General features: G+C 34.1%; 1 protein-coding gene across 9 annotated transcripts in view; it reads right to left on the bottom strand.

The window, feature by feature from the left end:
* Positions 2,375–22,750, bottom strand: part of LRFN5 (leucine rich repeat and fibronectin type III domain containing 5) — a 271,597-nt gene continuing 251,221 nt past the window's right edge. For 3 of the 9 annotated variants that reach the window (XM_021101080.1, XM_021101071.1, XM_021101076.1), the window contains 2 exons: positions 20,008–21,412; positions 15,775–17,332 (listed from right to left, as the gene is read on the bottom strand). In XM_021101080.1, the coding sequence (XP_020956739.1) occupies positions 16,390–17,332; positions 20,008–21,392 (2,328 nt within the window). In that variant the 5' untranslated portion in view covers positions 21,393–21,412 and the 3' untranslated portion in view covers positions 15,775–16,389. Of the gene's footprint in view, positions 2,809–8,945; positions 9,134–9,425; positions 9,470–15,774; positions 17,333–19,473; positions 19,590–20,007; positions 21,413–22,750 lie in introns of those variants that run through there. The other 6 variants (XM_021101081.1, XM_021101085.1, XM_005659914.3 and 3 more) reach the window with 6 other exon arrangements.

Here is a 22,750-nt window from a genome sequence, read left to right as displayed (position 1 = left end):
ATTTCTTTCAACCAGTAATAGCATTTTATCACTAACCTTCAATCCTACAGATTATGGATTTCAAAAATCATGTTTGTAGATTGTTAAAACTTTAATTACGGTTTTCCAGTCCACTTTCATAGCTCATAAGCTGTGCCTATATTGCCAAAATAGTTCTGATTTTCTTGTGTATATGCTTGATATGCTTTATATTACATGTAAGATGTCACAAATTGAATTGCTAAATATTCATACTCTTACAATATATATTGTTAGCAACTAGATTACTTCCAACATTATTTAGGAATATATATATTAATAGGGAAAATGGGAGTGGTTGTCAATGCATGTCCAAGAACCATAAAGTGAGAACTTTTACCATTTATTTTGTTCACTCCTTTATAATATGCTTACCTAAAATAAATTGTTTCTACTTATTCTAAAAATATTATTTTTTCACATTTTTGCAAAACATTTATTTGTGAATGACCATTAGTTCCATATAGTTATGGATATACAATTCTGTTCTCTTTACTTCATAGTATAAGAAGTCAATATCTGCCCATAACAAGAACTGATTATTGCACACTTAAGGGATCAGAGATGATGCTTCACTATTCTTCAACAATATTTGAAAAAAAAAAAAAGAGAAATTAGGTACAGTATGAGTGAATACTCGTGCATAAATGAAGTTTTAAATGTAGGTGTAGGAGATGCAGAATGAAGACTTAAAGTGATGAAATACAATTATAGTTTTAATACTAAAAATTGTGTCCCTTGGAACACAACACCATGAATATTCTAAAATGATGAAGAGGTCAGGTGATGCTTTTACCATTATCAAGAAGAACAATCATCAGGCCCAGTGGGGCAGAGGCTGGGGTGGAGGTGGGGGTTGAATGCAAGGATAAACAGGACAATGTTCTTGAAGAAAAGGTAGCATGTTTTCCCAAGGGAGAACTTAAAAAGGTAAAGTCTGCACTGAGATCCAGGAAAGCAATTTATGTTCCTGACACGTTTTGAGAAAAAAAATTGTATTCAACAGGAACAGAGTCACAGAGGCAATGCATATTGTCTAATATGTCTTTTTTTGTCACCATAAACCTTCATCCATGCATGTATATATTTATATATACACAAACAGGATTGCTCTGGGCATTTCCACCATCAAGAAACAGAGAATGAAGTCAGGTGCCCAAGGTAACAAACGACATTTCAACTCAAACCTGTTACTTCTGTTTCAGTTGTTCATTGTGTGTGTCTGGAAGTTGAGTGAGTGTGTGTGTGTGTATATACACATGTGTTTAAACTGTTGTCTGGTGTTGTTAGGCTTCTGAGCACAGATTCCAAGTACCATTTGATGACTGACATTTTGTAACATCTCTTTTGGATAATTGGATATTTATAACAGTCTGGGAGATGTGCTATGGTTAACAGATTAACCCACATTTCTCAAAGATAGTTTTCTGTTTAGTTTTAACTAAGTTTTTTTTTTAATTTACATACATATTGTTTTTAATGATGGACAACTACCAGAATTGTCAAGGAACAGAAATACAATCTCTAAAGTTTTAGAGAATCTCAATTTCTAATAGCTGTTATTAATACTATTTTTAACTGAACATACTGCTTATAATACAGTGAAAAATTTACATGCATTTTCAAATTTTACAATAATATTTCTCCATTGAGACTATGGAAGGGCAGAGTTGGGTAACTGGCTAAATTCACTAAGCTCTAGAGTTTGAATTCAGGCCTATTAGGTTTGAATACTGTTTAAATATGGCTGTATTAAAATTTATTAGCCATCAAAAATATCTTATTCCTATTCCTGCTGGTGCTAAATCAGATGTATATTCTTTATTTAGCCTGGAATTATATATACTGGATATATATACATATGTGTGTATGCGTGTATATATGTATATCTATATATATCTATATCTATATAGACGTGTATATATATATATATCTCCAATTGAAAATTGGAGAAATGGGTACTTATAAAGAAACATGAGGCCTAAAATTATTAAAATCTCTTTGTCCTTACACTCCAGAAAAATCAATGTATCAATTTGGATTAATTACAATATGACTATCTTGATGCTTTTGGAGGTTCCACCAAGGAGAAAAGATCCGTCATCCTTTCTGTCTTATGTTGAAGGATAAATGGCTGTAAAGCTGTTTAAACAGCTATATAGCTATACTGTTCTTCCACAGAAGTGGGCGCACTTCAGTTAGGGAAGAATCAGTTCAAATACAATAAAGCAATTTGTGATTCCTTAAGGTTTTTGTGCTACATAGATGTCAAATAGTCTAATTATTTCTTACAATCAACATGTCACCACTCATACTTGAAGCAATTGAGGTTTCCAAAAACCAGGCAATGTGCAAATTCTGTCTTAGTAAAACATTTATTTGTTAAAGTGATATAGATTATTCAAGATTCTACAGTTTTAAATCATGGATGGAAATGTAACATGGATTGATACAGAACTTGATGCCAATGTAGGCTTTTTTTTCCCCTTCTTTAAAAAAAAATACTTGTAGGCCAGAAGACAAAAAAAATAATAATAATATATAAACAAAAAAAAAAAGAAAAAAAAAAGAAAATTGGTTTTAAAAGGGGATGAACCATGGTGTGATTGAGCCAGTTCCACCAGTATCAGAGACTTCTGCTTGGGCTCCTGTGGACAATTCTTCTAGGACACCAGTTCAACAATTAGCGTTTATGAATTGAAACATTTTTAAATTTCATCCAGTAAAAATATCAGTGGCAATTTTTTTCAGGAGAGAGAGAAGTGGTGCTCTTCAGATTAACTCCGGCCTCTGAAATGAAAGAAAAAGAAAGGGGGGAAAAAAAAAGAAAAGAAAGAAAGAAAACACAGAGCTAATAAGATCATTGTGCTAGCAATCTAGAAGTTACTGAACCATAAGCACTCAGGCAGGAGCTAATTGCTATGAACCACTAGATACACCCCTGAATGCTATCTAGACATGCACTTCAGCTCTTAAAACGTTGTCTGGTAATTTCAAATTGTTGAATATATTACCAAAAAAAATTCTCATTTTAGAAAGGACTCTAAATGTATTGAGACTGAGTAGTTATTCAAGTCAGAGCCAAATCAAGAAATGGCACTTTGCCTTGCGTTGATTTTCCTATTTGTATTCTCAAGTTAAAAGGAGAAAAAAAAGTTCTCTTCTATTCATTAATGCATGCTATTCAGGTTTTAACAAATATTCATACCAGTTTTTAAAAATATGAACATATTATCTCAAATTTTTCATCACATCTAAAACCTAAGTGATCTATACTTTTTAATATATTCTATTGGAACCTTTGCATAATATTACAGTTTTTACAAAATTTAATTATACATTTAATAGTTTTCATGATAGTGAAGACTACTAATTCATCTTTATTAGTTCTTCACCCACAGAACAAATAAATGTGACAACTGACAATAACTCATAAGCAAAGGCATTTCAGAGTTAATAGGATTTTGAAAGAAAATCATATAAAAACCATTAAAATATTTAAATAAACTGTGAAGATATTTTTTTCTCTAATATAGGTTCTCAGTCCTCATGGCTTTCAAATATATCTATAAATTCTATACTTGATGAAGATGGAAAATGATTTTTGAGAAATATGTGATTTTGCAATATGAAATAGAAGAAATTTTTCTCCTTTCCACTCAAGAACAACTATGTTTACAAATTGAGGATTATAAAATGCATGGAACAAATAAATGATAAAATATAGTTTCTTAATTAAATTCAGATAGTCTATATAAAAATGTCAATTTAGGACATATTTGGATAACTTTATGTGATAAAAGTAGGTAAAATACTATAGAGATACTTTAAGGAAATATTTCAAAAATCTGAATAAGTGGCTGCAATAATTTTTTAGAATTATTGAATGAGGATTTACTCAATGTTTACAGATTGTTAATAGATAACGTGTATCCTATTTTTAAAAAATAATTACCTTGCAAACTACCGAAATATAGATATCAATATCACACTTTTCTGGGGATATTCATTCTAAGGAAATACTGCAAAATCACTTTAAATTATAATGGGAAATATCTACATTCCTTCCTATTGGGATCAGAGCACAGCTTATCAACAAGCTTTTTATTTCTTTTTGTGTTTCCAGTAATATGTTCTCTTTGATAAAAAAGTAATTGTATTACAATAAATTTCATGTTTCAGGAGACGGTTTCATAGAAAAAAAATAACTATGCCTAGAGGAAAAATATAGTGGACAGTGTAACTTGTCTGACTTTTCAAACAATAAATCTTTCCAGAAAAACAAACTTTCTTTTAATGTCAAGTTAATGTTTCTATAATCTAACATGGCTTAATGGGATTTTGGTTCAAATTTGCATTACATAATAATATTATCTAAAAACTGTAGGGTTATGGCTTATAAAAAAGGTATTAATTTCAAAGATTAGGAAATAGCAATCGGTTTAGGGAACAATGATGCGTATTTGCCCTGAATCTACCATTATCGAAATGATGACACAATATGAAGTTAAATAAAAATGTAATATGTAGGATATTCAAAATAACACTTGTTACTATACTTATCAATAAACAAACTCTTATAATGATTCATGGAAATCTATATATGGGACATAAAATTATAGGAACATCACAAAGAAAAAACAAAATAGATTTTAATAATTATCTAAAATGTTATAAGAACTAAAAATAATGAATTTGGTATAGGTTCAGAATGTTTTGTAAATGGTCCTCATTTAACAGTGGAAGGGTGGGAGTTCCTGTTGTGGTTCAGTGGTAACAAGCCTGACTATTATCCATGAGAATGTAGGTTCGATCTCTGGGCTTGCTCAGTGGGTTAAGGATCTGGCATTGCCTTAAGCTGTGGTGTAGGTCACAGACTCAGCTTGGATCCCATGTTGCTGCGGCTGTGGCATAGGCCAGCAGCTATAGCTCAAATTAGAACGCTAGCCTGGGAACTTCCACATGCTGTGCATGCAGCCCAAAAAAGAAAAAAAAAAAAAAAAAAAAGCAAAACAAAACAAACACTGAAGGGTAGCATGCAAAACACTGCACATTCTTTTTTTTTTTAAAAAAAAAAACAAGTGGCCACACCTGCAGCATATGGAAGTTCCCAGGCTAGGGGTCGAGCCACAGCCACTGCAGAAGCAACGCCGAGTAGTTATGTTGTGAACCACGTGGGAAGTCCTGCACATTCTTATTAGCAGTTCTATAAAGAGGAAACTAAGGCTATCTTAACATTAAGAAAAAAAGTATCCTGACATTGAATGGATTAGGGAAACGTTATTGCTCTCACTCTGAACATAATTAAGAATTACAAAGCTTTTTCATTTTATACAGTTACAGTATCTAAAAAAGAAGGAAATAATTTCTAAATGTCATTGCTGATACTAGGTTTCCAAATTTTTTTTCTGACTTTCTGTAATGTTCAAATATGTCAAAATGTACTTTATTATAAAAGTAGTTAAATATTTTCTACATATGTGCCTATTCTATTAGTTTTTTTAAAAAATTTACTTGAAAGGAATATCATAGGGGAAAATACCCTACAAGGCCAAAGTTTTATTTTGGTTATTCTTGCTTGGGAGAAAACAAAACATTGGGAAGCTATGTGGATCATATGCACACATTTATTTTGCTACTCAGTTTTTAGTTTATGTTTTCCAAACTTTGTTTTCCCATAGTTATTTTAATACTGAAGTTTATTTCTAATAAGATTACTAAATTTTATTCATTTATATATTCATAGTTTCTCTAAAAGGAATGGACTCATGTCATGGTTACTGCATCTGTAGCAGATATTTTATGACAAAGTTTACATTTTTTAAATACTTTGATACTAAACAAAACAACCAAAAGCCAAATGTATTAAAACCAGGAAGCAATTATCTTAAAGACTGGTACAAGTAATTACAATTTAAATGGCACTTCCTGTGCATACTTAGTACACACAATGTACATATATTTTGCTGGTCTGAATAAAACAAACACTTTTTAAAGAATTTGACTTGAGGCATTTTCAGTATAAATGCAAACTTCAAGTCAACGGTTCTTATTTTAACTGCCAAACAAGGCAAAAAATTGTTTTACTGGGTTCATTTTATGCATAAAGACATTTTCAAACATAAGGTTAATTTATATAGAGATGGCTGTTTACTTATAGAGTAAATATCACTGCTTTTATCAATGATTCCTCTCCTCTTTGCTCTCAATTCATCTTAGTGTGACTGGAATCTTTTTTTTTTTTTTTTTTGGTCTTTTTGCCTTTTCTTGGGGCTGCTTTTGGGGCATATGGAGGTTCCCAGGCTAGGGGTCGAATCCCAGGCTGCCAGCCTACACCACAGCCACAGCAACTCGGGATCTGAGACGTGTCTGCAACCTACACCACAGCTCATGACAACGCCAGATCCCCAACCCACTGAGCAAGGGCCGGGATCGAACCCGCAGCCTCATGGTTCCTACTCAGATTCGCTAACCACTGCGCCGACGGGAACTCCTATGACTGGTATCTTATGACTTTATTATAGAAGGACTGTCATATTTTAAGCTCAATCTGTTTCTATTCACATATAAGAAAAGTCTTGAAGAATAAAATTGGTATATGGCATATTCTGGTTAATGGAAATGAAACAAATCTAACTCTACCCCTTCAGAAAAACAATTATCTTAGTATGAAGAGGAATACTTAAACCACAGACTGGATGAAACCTTTCTGTCCTCTCTGCTCCTTCCTATTAGAGCTTGATGTTATGTTAGGATTTGAGGTATAATCAATTTAATATTGTCATCCTATAAACATTTTTTAAACAGTAAAAATAAATTTAAGAGCCCCCGCTGTGGTGCATGGGGATCAGCAGCATCTCCGTAGCACCAGGACACAGGCTTGATCCCCAGTTCTGCACAGTGGGTTGAAAATCTGGTGTTGACACAGCTGTGGCGTAGGCTGCAACTGCAGATTGGACCTGAGCACTGGCTCAGGAACTCCATATGTGGTTGGATGGCCAAGAAAGAAAAAAAAAAAAAGTGTTTTAAGTTTTTTTGCTTATACATAATGGATATTTTAATTTAAATTTAATGCAATGGGCTGTGTCCAAATTTTTGGAAAATATATTTTGTCTCTGGGTAAAAGAAGACATGTATGTTACCATCCTACAGGGAATATAAAATTAAAGCAAAATTTTATAACCCCAACCCATGCCAACCCCAAAAAATAAGATGTGGACACAAGGATACTCTGCTAGCTCTCTGCCTCACTTCATTCACAAGGTAAAGTACTGCTGACAGTGTGAATGACCATGAGGAGAATAAAAGCACAGGGGTCAGAGTCTCTTAAAGGGGCATTACTGTTTGGTTGTGCTGACAGCTGTAGATATGATAGGCCTGCTATTGTAGAAATCGTTTACCAAGTGCTAAGAACAGCCATGAGGTCATACCGTGACTTAAATCTGATAATAGGAATGTAGCAAGGCATTGGCTAATGAGTAAATGATGTGTTGCCACTAAATTTTATTAAATTCCCCTTTTGTCCAGAGATTTATTTTTCTTACTAGAGCTTGTAGGAAGAAAAAAAAAAAAATAGCCAAAGCATGGAAGGAAAGTTGCTATGACATTATGACATAGTTATTTGTTTGACAAAAGGAACTAAAGTAAAACTCAGCACAAAGCTTTAAAAATAGGTGACATATTCCAAATATACATATTCAGTATGTAAATCTAATATAAACACACATATGCAAACATAAATATACTACCTACAGAAATGACAAATCACTGAAAGATCACGCACCAGGTTGTTACTATGAATGTCTGGTGTGGGTTATGACAGATTTTTATTTATTTTATTTTAAACTATATTTTCCAAAGTTCTCTAATTAATACTAGTGATTTTAGGACCAAGAAAGTCATTATTAGAAATCTTATGTATTTATCACATTGGCAAAACTTTTATTACCTTGAGTAGCACACAAATTCCCACGGAATTATAATTTACAAATTGCAACTTTTCTCTAAATGTGACTTCTAACACTGTGGTAAAAATAAAGAACACAATAGTATTTATCATGCCCCAAGAAATATTTGGGAAATTGCTTTAACTGGTAATTGAAAAATGACCACATTGTCTTTCCTGCTTCCACATCTTGATAGAACATTTGGAACCTTTCTGTATTGTGCTCTGACAGATGAATATTGACTTCTTAATCCCTTTCTAAAGATATCCTCTTTCAGAACAGCTAGATGTCCAAAGTTACATGATAAATTCATTTTTAAACATCAAAGATAGAGGAAGAGGGGAGGGAGGAAGGAAAGGAAGAAAAAAAAAAAGAAAGGCAGGGAGGGGGAGAAGGAAAGGGAAGGTGTTGGTGAACCAAGGCACCTTTGTGCAGGTCAGTTCAATTCTATTAACAGCAAGTACCAGCCAGACTCTGTGCTACTGATTGTTTCCAGGGAGCTGTCCATTTTTTGCAGCATAGGAATGGATCCTAAATTCAGTAAAGAAATGATGCATGAAAAATATTTTGCTTGATTTGGGAATGGAATTCTTTAGGGGAAACCCTGAATGATGGTCCATGTTACTGTTAACTTTTAAATAAGAAATGGTAACAAACAAACAAACAAAAACCTTTATTTTTATTACCAAGAAACAAATCAATGTGTTTTAGAGCCTTTAAAACAGATTTTTCTTTCTTTCTTTCTTTCTTTTTTTTTTTTTTTTTGTGCCAAATCTTACTCGAACGGCTGATGCAACCAGCTGTTTGAACAGATTGCTAAATTGCCATTCTGCTCTGGAAACACACTTTCTAATCCAATTAAAATGCAGGAATCAAATACTCATTTGAAACTTAAAAAAAGAAAAAGAAAAAAGAAAAAGAAAGAAAGAATGAGAGAAAAGAAAACCCAGAATAGCAACTAGTTGCTGACAAAAGGAATACCATGAATATTTCATGTGTAGCCTTTTGCTTCATCTTATAGCAGCTTCATTCACTTTACAGTGAAACACTTCTGTTCACCCACTTTCAGGAAGGTATAATGTATCATCTCAGCTTCTATTAGGATGTGGAGGTCAAGTAGAGGAGTGAATACATTCTTATCAAGCAACTGTCTGCACTTTGGGAAATATCTGTAAAAATACACATTATATCATTTGTGATTACAAGAGTGACTCCAAAGTCACACTAGTATTCCCTTTAGTTTTACAACATGAATCAGTAATGTTCAGTTAATCAGAAATATGTCTGTTTAGGAACTGGAAATTCACTTAACCAAACTGAACTTCAGTCTTTACTACTGAGCACTGAGTAAGTTTTAATGGAAGATTTTAACAACTTACATAAGCTAGCAAAACAAAAATTAAAAATTCACTTATAAAAGAATATACCCACTTAACTGCTGACAGGTAATGAGAATCTCACCTGTGTTTCCTGGACAATCGGGTCAACATTAGTCGGCAAAGCATCTGGGAATAAAATTTTCAGTGTCATGAGCAATTCATTTTTTATGAAACAGATCTTAAAATACTTCTCACTGAAGTCTTGATAAAATTCCTCTTAGCAAAAATGTATCTAGCTGTCTTTAAAAAATAACTTACCAGTTCTTGGATAATTGCAATTGACTAATACTTTGTAATTCTCTATGGCTACTTCCTGACACCTAACACTCTAAAGGCAGAATTTTTTAAAATATTGTTCTCATTACTAAAATGAGCAATTGTCAGTATGGAGTGCACTTTTCCTGCAAGAGTTCAATAAGAGAATCAGACTTCTATTCATTTTACTTAAAGTTAACATTTCGACCACAGAGTTCCTTTGGAGAGACAAATCAAGAGGAAAAAAAAATCCAAAGCGGGAAATGTAGTTTCACCATATTCACATGCAGAGTAAAAAAATAACCATTTCCAAATAAACCATTATTCAGCACCCCCAAGATAATAGTATGTTTTCCTGAGTACCCATTTATCCTTACATAAAGCAGTAATGTTCCAAATGCAAATATTCTTCCTTTAAAAGTCCATATGTATTTAATATAATTAAATAGTCCTGCATAGTACACATTCTATTTCCTTGCCAAATGACCTATTTTAAACAAATACTTCTAGTCATTAAGAAGTGACACAATTATAAGAAAAAATTAGGTGTCTTAGGAAAAAGTTGTTCTAAGGGTTCATAGGTGATGTGATGAGAACAGGACAAAACCTCCAGCTCAAATATTCATATAAATTTACAGACACCTGGAGATTAGGTTTCACATGAAAGCAATAATATCTTCACATTATACAGAAAAAAAATTAGGAAATTACATTATGGTAGCGCCCACACAGTATATTTCATAAGCCCCTTTCCGTTACCAGAATAATTACGTATTGGACATATTTTGGAGCAGCATCACAGTAAGTGTCTACTTCATGTTTCAGACAAGAATAAATGTGCATCTACTTCTAAAAATAAAACGAGAGACTTCATGACTTTCCCCTGAATGTATCTGAAAATACTTTTTGTTGTTTATATAATTCATACACATAACAGTCATCTACTTGAAAATAATGTAACTAGACAAACTCTAGAGGGGTTTATCACTAGGATGTTCAAAAAAATAAATTTGTAGTAGTGAGTTTATACCCCATTGTAACCTGATAAATGAGAAGTATAGTTTGGACAGCTGTTCTGGGAGAAGTTCTCTGATAGCAGCCCATTTACTTCTAATTTTATTACATTAATTATAATTCATGTTGCAGGATGCAAATTGATGATTTAAAATGGTTAATTTATAAGTACACATATTTATATATCTATGTAAGTAATACATATAATCTATGTATGTATTACTATATGAGTAATATAGTGTATATTGTTCAATGGTAACTTTAGATCCTAAATTTTTTGTGTCTTTCAGGGCTGCACCCATGGCATATGGAGGTTCCTGGGCTAGGAGTTGAATCAGAGCTGTAGCTGCTGGACTACACCACAGCCATGCCAGATCTGAGCCACACCTGTGACCTACACTACAGCTCACGGCAACACCAGATCCTTTAACCCACTGAGCAAGGCCAGGGATCGAACCTGCATCCTCATGCATACGTAAGATTTGTTTCCGCTGAGCCACGTGGGAACTCCTAGATTCTAAATTTTGACTTTGAAATAGCTGACAGAATCAGAAGAAAATGGTACATTGATTGTTTTGCTATATGGACTACTGAAAATATCTGATGAAATTGCAAAAACATTAATATGACCTTAAAGAGGTAATTTCATACTTTAATATATTCTCAGTTACAAACTGTTATTTTCTAGGTCCCACTTCAGATAACATCACATATTTAGGATTACTTGATTCAATAATACACTTACTATTCTTTCTGTATCGAGTGATCTTCTGTACTGCTACAAGAAGGATCATTTCTGTTGCATAAAACAGACATCCTCAAACCTGATAAAACTAATTGCATTTATAATCCCAGCATATATTTATCTAGCATGGGCGGGAAAGGACTGAGTAATCTGAAAAACAGAGCTCTGAAACTACTATAAAATTGCAGTCATAAAAAAAAGAAAAAAAGATTCCAGTCTTATTTTGGTTATTTTCTCTTTCCTCTATGGTTTTTTTTTTTTTTTTGCCTTTTCTAGGGCTGCTCCCATGGCATATGGAGGTTCCCAGGCTAGGGGTCTAATCAGAGATGTAGCCGCCAGCCTACTCCAGAGCCACAGCAACTCAGGATCCAAGCCGCATCTGCAACCTATACCACAGCTGATGGCAATGCCAGATCCTTAACCCACTGAGCAAGGCCAGGGATTGAACTGCAACCTCATGGTTCCTAGTCAGATTCATTAACCACTGAGCCATGACAGGAACTCCAACCCTTTATGAATTTTTTAAAGTGAAATTTCATTACCCATAAATTTATCTCAATTAACATTCTTCTCATAAATATTATAAGATAAATTGCATTACTCTATTATTATTATCATCATTAGTGTTTTATTACCAACTGGGGAGGATAAGAAAAATATCCTTTTCCCAGCCAATCCACCTCTGGGCTGAAGTCCTTTCCCCAAAACGCTTCACACACTCACAGAAGCATCTTAACTCTTTCTGAGACTCAAGGGAACAATGAGCAAAGGAGTGAGTTTTCATTCTGTCTAATGTAAATGAACACTGCTTACTTAACAATATAGAATGGAAGTGGAATTCTGCTACATTGAGAAGAAAATCGGCTTGTATCTGCAGTCTTCTTTGAAAAAAAAATGCCCCATTTACCTTTACAATTCTGTGTGCCATAAGATGCTTTATGTTTTTGAATTTTTTAAACTATTGGCATTTTAATAATTCTTTTAAGTTTATTTTGTGAATAAATAGAAGAGGAAATATTAAAATTTAGGAACCAAAAATACTGATATGAACTTTGTGATAATTGCTTTATTAATGTTTTTATTTTATAAATAAAATATTAATTTCTGTAATATAAGCAAATAAAATGGTTAAATTTTAATTTGGAAGTACTTTTTGAGGGCCTTGAAGTGAAGTAGAAAATACTTCACAAAAAAGATAAAAGATTCTTAGAGTCCCTGTCATGGTGCAGCGGAATCCAACTAGTATCCATGCGGATGCAGGTTCAATCCCTGAGGCCTCGCTCAGTGGGTGGGGGATCCACCATTGCTGTGGCTGTGGTGTAGGCTGGAAGCTGTAGCTCTGATTTGACGATTTGATCCCCCTGCCCCTGCTGCAGCTTGGGAACTTCCATATGTCGTGGGTACGGCTCTAAAAAAGAAAAAAGAAAAAAAAGATAGATTCTTATAGACAAATGGAAGACATTTAATTTTTTAAAATTCCTTAAATTCTTATGGAGAAAGTATGTACCCTTCAGGTAGTAAACTCGTTATGCTCGTATATGGCTTACAAAAGCTCAAAAACTTATATTCTAAAACCTGTTTGGTGATGATATCTGCAAAGTAGCTAAAATCAACTGTCTAAAAGTATTAAATAGCTTATTGTGATTTCAACTAACTGTGAAATTTAACGGTTGGAAAAAATGTAGGCTATATATGTTGTCCTCAGCAAAGGTGTTACTGTTTCTTGTTTAAATTATTGTATTTAATATACCTCTGTGTTAATCTATTTGTAGACTAAAAATAATTAATGTTCATCAAACCAAACTCTTTCTTCTTAGGATTTTGAGGATGCTTTGACGCTTCCGTATCCCTTATGGGACTCATATAGTACATGTATATTTTCTTAAAAAGACCTACTTTAATAAGTTTGACATTTTCAAATGGGGGGACAATTACCCAAAAGAAACAAACCAAAATATAGGAACACATATAATTTTTAAAAGGTTTTGGAGTAAATATCTGTAAATATATTATTTGTTGGTTTTTATAGCGAACAAGCAGAAACCATAGTGTAAAATGGCTAAAAATTAAAAAAAAATAAGAACAGGGAAGCCAAAACAACATATACAAACTATACACAGTGAGCAACAACAAATAGCAAAACTATATGCTCTGTAGTTGGTTAAATAAGGAATGTCAGAATGACAGAATAAAAGCAACAAGAGGGACAGAATTTCTGGCTTATATTAGATTTTGGAGCACATATCTCTGTTGTGCTAATTAATCAAAATTCTTGTTAATGAACCTTTCTCTCTGGCTCCATTTACTTATTTATTCATCTATCCATTTGCTCATTCATTCATATGAATAACTACTTCGTTTTGGGTATTTTAACTGGTACCTTTAATCACCCCTAACCTTCTCATAGATTTATTTTTCAGTCACTTCACACTAAAACTACTCTGGGCAAAGCGTTATTCATATACTTATAAACAGAACCAAATAACATTTGACCCTCTTGATAACCCAATCTTTTTTCAAATGTTTTATTCAAATATAAACTCTTTGAAAGCTAGGAATACAGGCCTTATTACTTCTAGAACAAGTGTTTAAGCTTTTGGTTCATTTCACCCTAAAAATGTCTTGTAAAAGTAATAACAATTTAAATGGTTTAAATGGATTTAGTCAAATAAGAAATTTCACATGATTAGATATTATTGGTTTCAAATGTTTATGAGAAATAAAAGATATTTAATTAAAGTTTCATTAGAAACATAAGCAGGAAATTGATTTTTTAAAAAAGAGAGGTAACTGGAAAATGAAAATAAGTTAATCAGTAGCTTGGAGTAGGCATGCTAAGTTGCTGCCTGTGTTGTATGATTTTAGAGCCCTCTTGACACAACCTACATAATGTCAGAGATCCCCTGTTGGGGGACGCATTTCTTTATGTCTTGAAAACTTTTATATACTCAGGATTTTTTAATACTATGCAGGTAAAAACTACAAAGGGGAAAAATAATATGCTTCTGTCAATGAGTACCTTCATGAAGAATTAAGTAATTGGTGTTAATTTAAAACATTAGCTGGTATTAAGAGCATTATTACAGAAATAGTGTTGAAAATACATTTCACTTTGAGTAATGTTTTGATTTTTACAAAATACAACCTCACATGTGATCTCATTTATTCCTCCCAAGAACTCTATACTGGACTCACTAAGGCTGATTATACCTTAGAAATGTGAACAACAAACTTCAGAAAGAGAAGCAGGGCAGAGAGAGTACTTAGGAAACACCTAAGGAAATGAAAGCCCATTAGCCAATTGTTTTCAATATTGCCTCAGAAAGTAACCTCTGTTTTAATCTAACCCACTTTTGAATGTCATCATAATAAATCATGCACAAGGTATGCCTCTGTCAAGTTAAAATTAACTGAAAAGTTTATAAATGTCTCCGCCAAGAGGAAATTAAACTAATGAATGATATTCTTCACCTGTGTTTAAATGGTATTTCGAGTAATCTGAAAGTTAATAAACTTTAACCATGTGTTTAACTTGCTCCCAGGTAGTATTTTACATAAAGTATATATTTTCTTTTGTTATGGCTAAAAATGTCTTGTACGAGGTTCCCACATAAGCATTATTCTCAAAACAAAACAAACAAAATCCCCACGCCCCTGTTTAATGATCTTTAATAAAACACCATCAAGTTACCATATAATATGGTAAAAATTTCAAGGAGTAGATAGAACATTTTTTCTATAGACCTCAATTTCAGTGAAGGTCCAAAAATGCCATATCATCAAGGAACGGTATTATTGTCTGACTAAATTAAAGCTTTTTTTTTTTTTTTTTTTTTTAATGGCTGCACCAGCAGTATATGGAAGTTCCTAGGCCAGGGATTGAATCTGCAGCTGCAGCAATGTAAGAGCCTTTAACTCACTGTGCCAGCCAGGTATTGAACCTGTGCCTCCACAGTGACCCAAGCTGCTACAGTTGGATTCTTAACCCATTCTGCCACAATGGGAACTCCTAAAAATCCTATTTTAAATGATGTATTCCCACTAAGCTGTATAACATCTAATTAAATTTCATCACAAACTTTGGTTCAAATAATAAATATATTTACTATCTTACTCAGAGAAAAATATTAAAATTCAGAATTATAGCACACAAGGGAAGAAGAAAACTATTCTCTGATTAATGAGCTATGACTTTATATTGCTTATAAATGTAATAAAAACTCCATTAGAAGATTTTTATTTTACTTGGTGATAAAAAATAAACATCCCTTTAATAAAGGCAGTTTTGTATTTCTATCTCCCTATTTAACTTGCGTTAAGAAAAATATAAAGCTCGTTCATTCAACAAATGTGTACTGAATAAATGAAAACACCTTCATATGCCCAGGCAGATGCATATGACTTAAAACTGGCTGTGACTTAAAGCTGTATTGGCTTTTTTTTTTTTTTTTTTTTTGATAAATGGCAAACCAATTGCCTTTTCTTCTGCTTCCCATGGGAAAAGTCGTGTGGTGGATGAGAAATACCATAGAACCATTAAGGCACCTGAACCAAGAATGTTGTTTAAAATGGTACTTATTTTAACACTGTCCAAGTATACTTAAATGAATATTTTATTTTAAATAACATAACACAGAGTTGTTCTCTAAAATACTTGCCTAAAAACAAACGCCACCATCATTGAAAGAAAATATACAATCTACTCATTGAAAAATACCAATCATTCATAGGTGGTACTATGTAAGACTGGAGGAAATATCATTATTTATGTATGACTCTACAACTTTCATTTTGTGGCCTGCTATTGCAAAACCTGGAAGCCAGTCCTAGAATAGGGGAAGGCACTGCTGTCATGCGTTTTTCCCTAAGCCATTATATATATATTACCTTTGTGTATATACGAACTGTACCCTAGAGGGTTTATACACCACTGCTCTATTAGCCACGTATCAGAGAGACAAGACTAGGACTTCAAATTCCAATCTCCTATATGAGTTCTCAAAATAATTTTTCATTAAAAAGAAATAATAGGTTACACAGTGCTTTCCAATATCCACTTAGAATTTGAAAGAGTTGCTTTTCCACTACGCCCATCAGAACTGCTGGACTGAATTAACATCGCATTCATAGACATGCTTCTTTTAGAAAAGAGTCCACATGTGTTCGGTGAGTTAATATAACAATAGTATTCCTTTAATTCTCCATTCAGGGAGTACCTGTGCCTTGCTCTGGATCTCTCAGCAGGCAAAGTGAAAAACTTACTTGGCTTTGAATGTGCTCTTTTAGATGTGGGGCCCTCTGTGCCAGAATCAGGAGGTCGACTAGCTAACTGCAAGGCAGTTGAGTTGTTCCTGTTAGTGTTTTGGGACTCAACATTTGTGACAGCTTCACTTTGTGGTTCGGTACTTGGCTTCGTGCCAGTCTTTCTTTTCTGCTTTTGGGACACAGAAGTGCTTGAAGTCCAGGTAGGAGGCAAAGCAGAGGTAGTGGTAGAGGAGTCCTGACTGGAACAAGTTTCTGAAGATTGTATCACATTGTCATTGGCAACTTTACAACACTGGGTATTCTCTTCGTGCCCCACAGCTTGTTTGGACACGGACTGGGGCAGTGTCACACTGCAGCCTTGTATTTGAGCCCCATTAGTTTGAGAGTAGACATTGCTGACCTTGGTGACCTTGTGTTGTCCATTATTGTTACAAACCTTATAGCGGATCATTAGAATGATGATGAAAACCAGCACAGATGCTACAATGATTCCACCAATAATAATAATCATGGTGCCTCCCAAAAACTGGGACTGCATGAAGTGGCATCGCACATAATCCTGTTCTGTAGTAAACTGGATGCAACCCACGACTCTTGTGGCAGTGAGGGAAGTGATGCCATCATCATATATTGCCAAGACACACAAGTCATACATAGTTCCAGCAGCCAGGTTATTGACAAGAAAAGTTTTGCTCGTAGGAGGTATCATTCTGAGGGACAATGGAATTTGTGTTAATATTAAAAACAAAACAAAAACAGATATACAAACAGAGCCATTATGACTTCAGCTGTTTCATTTCAGTACTCATTAAGATAAGCACATTTATAACAGATATGAAATATGGGAAAATGATCTAATCTTGTATTTACCCAGTTAAAATGGCTAAAAGTCATTGTTGGATTCTGCATTATATTGATGGTGCCTGTACCATGCTTTGACAAGCTTACTAATTACATTGCTTGGCAAAGCAGAACTCCTAATAAAAGCCACAGCTAAAAAATCATTTATGACAAATTGCTTTTGAAAGGTGTGACTGTGACATTATCTGACTACTAAACAAATCCATTTAGCACTTACAACACCTCTGTGACTAAAAGCCAATTTGAAGGAAGGGAAAACACTGACAATCACATTAGAAACCAGAATGGAAATGCAATTCAGAGTATTATTTTCCAAATCAGTTATAAGCTGCTATGGAATGGTACTCAGTAAACCTATCTTTAATAACTAAGATAATTACTAAGATTAAAGTACTTTATTTACAAATTTCAACCCTCTCTAATGTCTTCAACATTGGGTTCCCAGTATGTTTTTATCTATAAATGAGGTTGATGAAAATGTATGAGTAATATTATCCTAGAAACATGAACAGGGCAAAGCTGTTGACCAGAGCATGAAGCTCCCGCTCTTCCCATTGTGGGCTAATGAAATTATTTCCAGAACACGGTCTGTAAAGTTTGGTAAGAGTTTAAGACATCTCTGAATCCATCATATCACAAAAGCCTTCTGTGGATCCTATTTTCCACTAACTTATTTTTCTCAACTGCAGCCATATATGACCTAAACTAAGATTGAATTTGGAAAAAAGGCTTGAAACTATATTTTTTTTCTCTGAAAGAGTTTTAGAAGTTTTAAGACTTGGCAGTGCTAATCTGTTATCCAACCTAAACATTGTGTTCTTAATGTACCAAGAAAGTTTTAGGCCAGAGTATGCATTTGTGGTTGAAATCACTATCCATGGAGTGAGGGTATGATAAAGGCCAGGCATTACTAAGCACTTTATATGCATTATAATTTCATTTTCACAATGACTGTATGAGGTGAGCATTATCACTATCTTATATATGACAAACATTAGGGTCAGGGATTCAAGCAATTTCCTCCAGGTCATAGAGAACTGACTTCTATGGCAGGATTAAAATCTTGGAATTTGGAAAATAGAAAATGACCTATTTCACAGAGCTGATGTCTAAAATATATAAAGTTTGGTAGCTACAGGAAAGTAAGTGGTAAAGATGGCACCTCGTCTTTGACAATGGGTGAAATAGTCCACAGCCTAAGCGAAAGCTGAGTATGACAATGGCAAATTACTTTATGCTAACATACATGCATCAGAGTTTACATCCCCATTCACTTAGCGATGAGAGGGATATTAGAAACCATTTACTCTAATCTCTTCCTTTTAAAGATGAGAAAATTAAAACTCAGCCAGGTAGAACCTTACCGAGGATCTATCATATACCTGGCTAGGTCAGTTTTGTTTTTTCCTACCAGTCCATGCTTATTTTTTAAAAAAATTTCTCATTTCCATACATGAGTGAAAATCGAATTATCTTTAAGAATTCATCTGGGTGTATAAGAAATAATTTGATCTTATTTCAGAAAAGCTTAAAGATGAAAAAAAATTTATATATATTTCAGTCATGATTTTGCATCATTTCCTAGATACAGTAATAGTCTATCATGAGTAAAACTATATGAAGAGGTAAAAATGTATATTTCCAACTGAAAATTGGACAAGATGTGACTATAAATCAATGAAGCTGAACTTTAGAAAAACATACCAGAAATTTTTTAGTCAGATGTAAATTCTCCCCCAATGTCCTTACCCAGAGATTATACACTTAACTCCACCAATACTTTCACTGCTCAAAATACTTACATTTTCTTTGGAACTGTCTTAAGAACCAGTATATAAGAGACCACACACACACACACACACACACACACACACACACACACACACATAAACACACAAGACTCAATCACTCAAAAAAAAATCAGTCTCATTATTTTATAGTTACATCCTATTTTTGACCAAAAATGGCAACACCCATCTTGATCACCCACCTTATTCACAAGACTTGGCTCCAAATGGCTTTTGCTTGTTTCCAAAATTCAAATTCACCCTCAAAAGACGAAGATTTGCCACCACTGAGGATATTCAAAATAGTATGACGAAGGTTCTAAAGATAATTCCAAAAGTGCTTTGAGCAATGGCAGCATTATTGGGATAATGATATAGCCTCCCAACGTGACTTCCTTGAAGGAAAGAACACTCATGTGGATGTGTAAGTTCTGGTATGTTTTTGAATTTTTTTTAAAATAAATCAATCTTGTTCTCTGATAGTCACATCTCTTAGATGAGGGGGAAAGAAAGTAAGTAAGCATAATATTAAATATAAATTGGAACTCTCTGAAAATAACACCATTCAAAATATTTCCCCATATGTATTCACCTTTCACAGGCTTTATATTATATGCTTAAAAAAATGGAGTACTTTAATTACAACATAACACTGCCAACTAAAAAAGAAGTAGTACATTATCAAGCCCTACACTAAGATGTATGGAAAGTATAAAGATTTGCTTAACTTCTCTTACCTGTAAACAAGGGTGTCATCATAAGTACCATTGTACTGGATTTGAAACATACGTATTCCAGGGATATTTCTTTGAAAATTAAATTTAAGGAGTGCCGTAGATGATGTGGCTTCTGCCACCACAATTTTATCTTGACTCATTTTAGGATCACCATTACTACTGCTTGCATTAGAACCTGACTTGGTAGACGTTGAAATATCTGAAGAACCAGGATCAGGCTCATGGATATGGTTTGTACTATTTAGTAAATGAGGGAGCTTAATTATATGAAGATCCACCGTTTGTGTTGCTTCCCCAGCAGGATTGGAAGCAATGCAGGTAAAAGCACCTGTATCCTTAACAGTTGTTATAAGAATGTCAAGTGTTCCATTATCATACACCAGAGATCTTGTTGCATTTGAAATAAGCTTCCCTTCAGGAGAAATCCAGTGTATTGCAGGTTCGGGGTCTCCCCTGGCTTTGCACCTCAGGGTTGCCCTTTGACCCTCCAGGACTCTCATCTCATGTGTATGACGAGTAATAAGAGGAGGCTCACACAAAAACTCTTCCTCTGGAATTGACCAAAAATAGCGGCCAGTTAAAAGGGCTGGAGAAGCACAGGTCTCCAGATCATCTTCTCTGGATAGACGCCTCAACCACAACAATTCACAATTGCAATGCAAGGGGTTTCCACCAAAACTTAATGCAAAAGTAGATGGACTTATGATTCCTGAGGTTGCCAGTACCTGAGCTCGCTGAAAGAGAGGGTCAGGCGGTAGCTTCTGCAGTTTATTTGACGTTACATCTAGCCGAGTCATCTTGTGCAAGTGGGAGAAAGTCCCCTTAGGAATGTTATCAATCATATTGTGATCCAAGCTAAGGGTGTGCAAGCTAACCATTTTTTCAACAGCATCCCAAGGGATTGTTTCTAAATTATTATAGGACAGATCCAGCTCCTCAAGGGCAAAGACATCATCAAATGCTGTAGAAGAAATTAAAGTCAGCTGATTGTTGTTCAATATCAAATGATGGAGATTGGAAAGCCCACTGAACATATCATTTGTAATTTTAGTCAATCTGTTGCTATTCAAATGCAATGCCCTCAAATTCCGTAGGTCAGCAAAAGCATGAGGTGTAATAAAACTTATTGTATTCCTGGAAAGTGTCAGGTCCACCAAGCTGGTCATATTGGCAAAATCTTTCCTTTTAATATTTGTAACAAAATTGTCTGCCAAACGCAGTTCCACAGTTCTTCTGTCAATGTTTGGTGGAACAAATAAAAGCCCTTTCTTGGCACAAAGGGTTGCAAGATTAGGAGACAAAATCTGACAGACACAACGTTTTGGACAGATCTGAGCTTTCACTGCTATGCCAATGAAAAACAGATAAAAAAGAAATTTTTCCATTGTAGATCAGATTTAAGAGCCTGTAAAAGAAGACACAAAATAGAGTGTTAGCATTCAATCATTTCCTTATTAAAATAATCTTTTTTATGCAAACTAGAATACAGAAATAACTTATTTCCACTTTTAAGCAAGTATAAAATATCAACTCTGTATTGGAGACTATAATAGAAACTAGGATAAAAAGTACAGCATTCATGACCTCATGTGATTTAAAGTAAAATGGGGAAAGAGTTCCCGTCCTGGCTTAGTGGTCAGCAAATCTGACTAGGAATCATTAGGTTTGGGTTCGATCCCTGGCCTTGCTCAGTGGGTTAAGGATCTGGCGTTGTCCTGAGCTGTAGTGTAGGTTCCAGACATGGCTCGGATCCCACGTTGCTGTGTGTAGGCCGGTGGCTAAAGCTCCAAGTGGACCCCTAGCCTGGGAAACTTCATATGCCTCAGGTGCGGCCCTAGAAAAGATAATAAATAAATAAATAAATAAATAAATAAATAAATAAATAAATAAAATGGGGAAAACAAAGACGTTGACAGATTATTATGATTCTCTTAGTTAAGTGCTATTTTTGAAATATGCCCAGGGTATTCCATGGGCTCACAAAAAATGACATTGAGCCCAAACTGGAGGATGGGAATCAAAGAAAACTTGACTAAACCCTAAAAGACATCTTTTAAATTCAAAAGCTTAAAGACATATTTAGGGATTTTCAAGTATAGTCTGAGCAGAAACAATAAGGGACAGTATTTGTTATTGTTAGCCTTGTGTCAAGATATTTAATTAATTTTTAATTTTATTCATCTTTATAAACTATCTTAAAAATAGAACAATCTTCACATCTTAACTGAAAATTCAGGACCTTGTTCTCAAAATAAAAGGGCTGAAAATTTACCACAGATGCACTGAGCTTCTTAAATATTAGAGTATTTTATTTAATATAATGTGGATTTTTGAGATAATTTGCAAAGAAGTGATCAAAATACTTGACAGTGAGTTTAGGATACCATATTTCATTTTACTTTTTTTTCTTTTTGCTTTTTAGGGCCACACCCATGACATATGGAGGTTCCCAGGCTATGGGTTGAATTGGCTGGCCTACGCCACAGCCACAGCAACATGGGATCTGAGCAACATCTGCGACCTACACCACAGCTCAAGGCAATGCCAGATCCTTAATCCACTGAGTGAGGTCAGGGATGGAACCCTCATCCTCATGGATCCTAGTAGGATTCCTAACTGCTGAGCCACAATGAGAACTCCTTTTTCTTAAAATCTTAATGCTCTTATATTTATTCAAATTTTATTTTTAAAAACTTGATAGTTTCACTTTCTATCTAGATCTTAAGTATTTGCTCTTGAAAAT

The sequence above is a fragment of the Sus scrofa genome, chromosome 1 (genome assembly GCF_000003025.6).
Source record: "Sus scrofa isolate TJ Tabasco breed Duroc chromosome 1, Sscrofa11.1, whole genome shotgun sequence".
In the NCBI taxonomy this organism is placed as follows: domain Eukaryota; kingdom Metazoa; phylum Chordata; class Mammalia; order Artiodactyla; family Suidae; genus Sus; species Sus scrofa.
The sequence above is the reverse complement of the archived record's forward strand: the minus strand, read 5'-3'. Positions and strand labels throughout refer to the sequence as shown.